Source organism: Apis dorsata, unplaced genomic scaffold (assembly GCF_000469605.1).
Source record: "Apis dorsata unplaced genomic scaffold, Apis dorsata 1.3 scaffold_625, whole genome shotgun sequence".
Lineage (NCBI taxonomy): Eukaryota > Metazoa > Arthropoda > Insecta > Hymenoptera > Apidae > Apis > Apis dorsata.
Window position 1 is genome coordinate 1 of NW_006263820.1, and position 3,016 is coordinate 3,016.

A 3,016-nucleotide genomic window follows, 5' to 3' on the forward strand; every position below is an offset into this window, starting at 1 on the left:
TATATATATATATATATATATATATAAGTTTTTATAACCCATTGAAAACAATTATAATCACAAAAAGAAAAAGTTATATTTCTAATGATAACACACATGCATTATATTAATTCTTTTTCCTGTAGTTTTTCTATACATAATATATAAAATTTAAATTATTATTCATATAATTATTGTTATTTAGGCTGATTCATTACCTCCTCTTTACTAGCTTCATCAAAATTTTCCACTAAATCTGGCACTTCATCATCCTCTTCCAATGTTGATTTACCAACTGTACTTCCAGAAACTGTACTTGCTAGTCGTTTCAACTGTGTAACACCTTCAGGACCCAATTGACTTATTATTCCCGGTAACATATCAGTAATTTGTTTATTTTCGCCATGACCAGTAATGGCAAATGTGTTAGCAGATAAACTAGCTTGAGCTTTTGGATTATTAAAATGAATAACAGTACCATCATCTTTAATCATATTAACTTCTTCTATACCAGGAATTGTATTCACAGATAATTTTTTTAAACAACTTTGTAATTTTTTATCATCTGTAGCAGCAGTAGCATGTACAACCTAAAAATATATTAAATAAAACTAATTATTAATTAATAATATTACAAATAAATATATTGTTCATCTAAAAAAATTTCATTGAATAAGAAAAAAATAAAATAAATAAAATAATTTAAATAAAATCTACTTCTATTTAATTTTTATATATTATAATATTAATAAACTTAAATAATTTAAGTTTAATATAGTTTAAGTTAGATATAAAAATTTTAATATAAGAAGTTAATTCTTAAGTTTGATAAGAAAAATATTTGATGTAAAATCAAATTCTAACTTATATTTAATATATAAAAAAGCAACATAATTAAATATTGTTTGACATATTAAAAATAAAAGACAAAACCCACAAAAACAGCAATATAATAATAAACACATGAAAATAATTTATTCGAACAATTGAAATATGTGTTACACAGATTATAAAACTTTGATATTGTAAAATAGTAATTAGTGGTCGTGAATCAAGCAACACTTTTCAAAAGTAGATAAATCATAAATTTGTTCAAATGACACTTGAATATATACACATTCATAAACTTTCAAACTCACGACACACCAACAGTCTTGAAAATTGTAAACTTATATTAATTTTTGAAATAAACCTATATACCTTCTTCTTGCGTCGGGGTGTTCCCTTACCGCCGATTCGTACTTGAGCTTGAAGCTTCTTCAATTTTTCGGGATTCATATTAACCTATCTATATAATGATCAGAATTTTTCAACCCTTAATCACCAAACTTGCACAGGCAGCAAATGTAATGCAAAGTTTTGTACGATAAAATGAGTTGAACGCAACCGGCGAGCAAACACGTGCTCTCTATTCGCCGAAAGGGTCGAGAAAATGGAAGTGTACGCTTCTTTAGCTCTCTACGTCAGAGATAGCTTCCGGCAGGGCAATGCTTCCGTTTGAAACTTAACTCAAAACACTGCACCAATCAATTGTGAATAATATTGTTCATACATAAAATAGATACAAGTTGATTCTATAAATCGTAATTTCTTACAAAACATTTTGTTAAATCAAAGATTCATTTTACCTACAAATTACTATTTTATACAATAGTTCATCTGAACATGGAGGTTATGGAGACCATCATGTTACAACATACGACTTTGAAAAAAAAAAATTAATAAATATTTTTATAATTTGAAAATGTTATATTATGAAATCTAAAAAATATCTTTATCAACTTCATTAACAAGAATAAATTCTTTAATAAGTATAATAATAAAAAATTGTTCGAGTTATTTGAAAATTAAATTAAATTTGCTGTAAAGTAGGGCGCGAATATGAAATTTAAAATTAAAAATAATAATTATATTTGAAATAATAATTACATATATTTTTAAATTAATTGAAAATTAATTTCTGTTTTGTAAATAAGATTAATATCTGTTTTGTAAATATTGTAAATAAGATTAGAATTCATAATAAATTAATTATTTATATATATTTCTTTATATATAATTAATTGAAATTTTATTTATTATTAAAATATTTTTAAATTATAAAATTTCTGATAATTATTCAAAAAAAAGAGATGTTTATATACATACATTTCAAAATAATACATTTCAAAATAATACATTACAAAAGATTCAAAATAATATAATAATATATGTAATTATGATAATTAAGCTTTTTGTTTTGTAATCATATAAATTAAACTGCATTATATAAATACTTCAAAAAACATTATAAATTTTAAAAGAATATTAATAAAAAAATTACAATTAAAATATTGTACATTTTATATAATTTATTTTAAGATACAGAAAACAAAATTTTATTAAATAATGTAAATATATTTTAGTTCTTATAATAGCATTCAATTTAAAGTATTATATATTTACAATATATTACATTGTTATAAATTAATAATTTAGCACATCTGTTAACAATATTATTTTAATACAATTTGTTATATATTCAGTTATAATAAATTAATTAACAAATATATAGTATCATTAATTTATTGAACAGAAAATACTAATATTGCCAGATGTTATATATTATTTTTCATAAAAATATAAATTATTTATTTCAAAAATCTTTATTTTTTTTTTAATTTTCACCTTTATAAAAGGATGCAATATATATATTTATATGTATGTATATATTTATATGTATGTATACACACATAAAATTGGATCAGTCTTCAATTCTTTAAAATAAATTTAGATAATATATCAGAACGAAATACTTCTTTTAATTTAAATATTATAATCCACTTTATATAAAATTTATTTATATTTTCATTAACTTGTTAATAAGTTAATAAGAATTTCATATATACAATTAGTCTTCATTCACTCTACACAAATTCAATTAAATTTGTGTTATCAAAATCAACAATAATTTTGTTTTATATGAAATATTGTAAATATAATATGAAACTATTTTTTTATCATGGAATATCATTTCAAAGCAATGAAATCAATTTTT

General features: G+C 20.9%; 1 protein-coding gene across 1 annotated transcript; it reads right to left on the reverse strand.

Annotated features, from left to right (window-relative positions):
* Positions 1 to 154: 154 nt before the first annotated feature.
* On the reverse strand, positions 155 to 1,589 carry LOC102680913 (transcription factor BTF3 homolog 4). Its single transcript, XM_006621265.2, has 2 exons — positions 1,180 to 1,589; positions 155 to 569 (listed from the first exon to the last, which is right to left on the reverse strand). The coding sequence occupies exons 1-2, from the start codon at positions 1,255 to 1,257 to the stop codon at positions 177 to 179; spliced, it is 471 nt and encodes a 156-aa protein (XP_006621328.1). The 5' UTR covers positions 1,258 to 1,589; the 3' UTR covers positions 155 to 176.
* Positions 1,590 to 3,016: the final 1,427 nt, after the last annotated feature.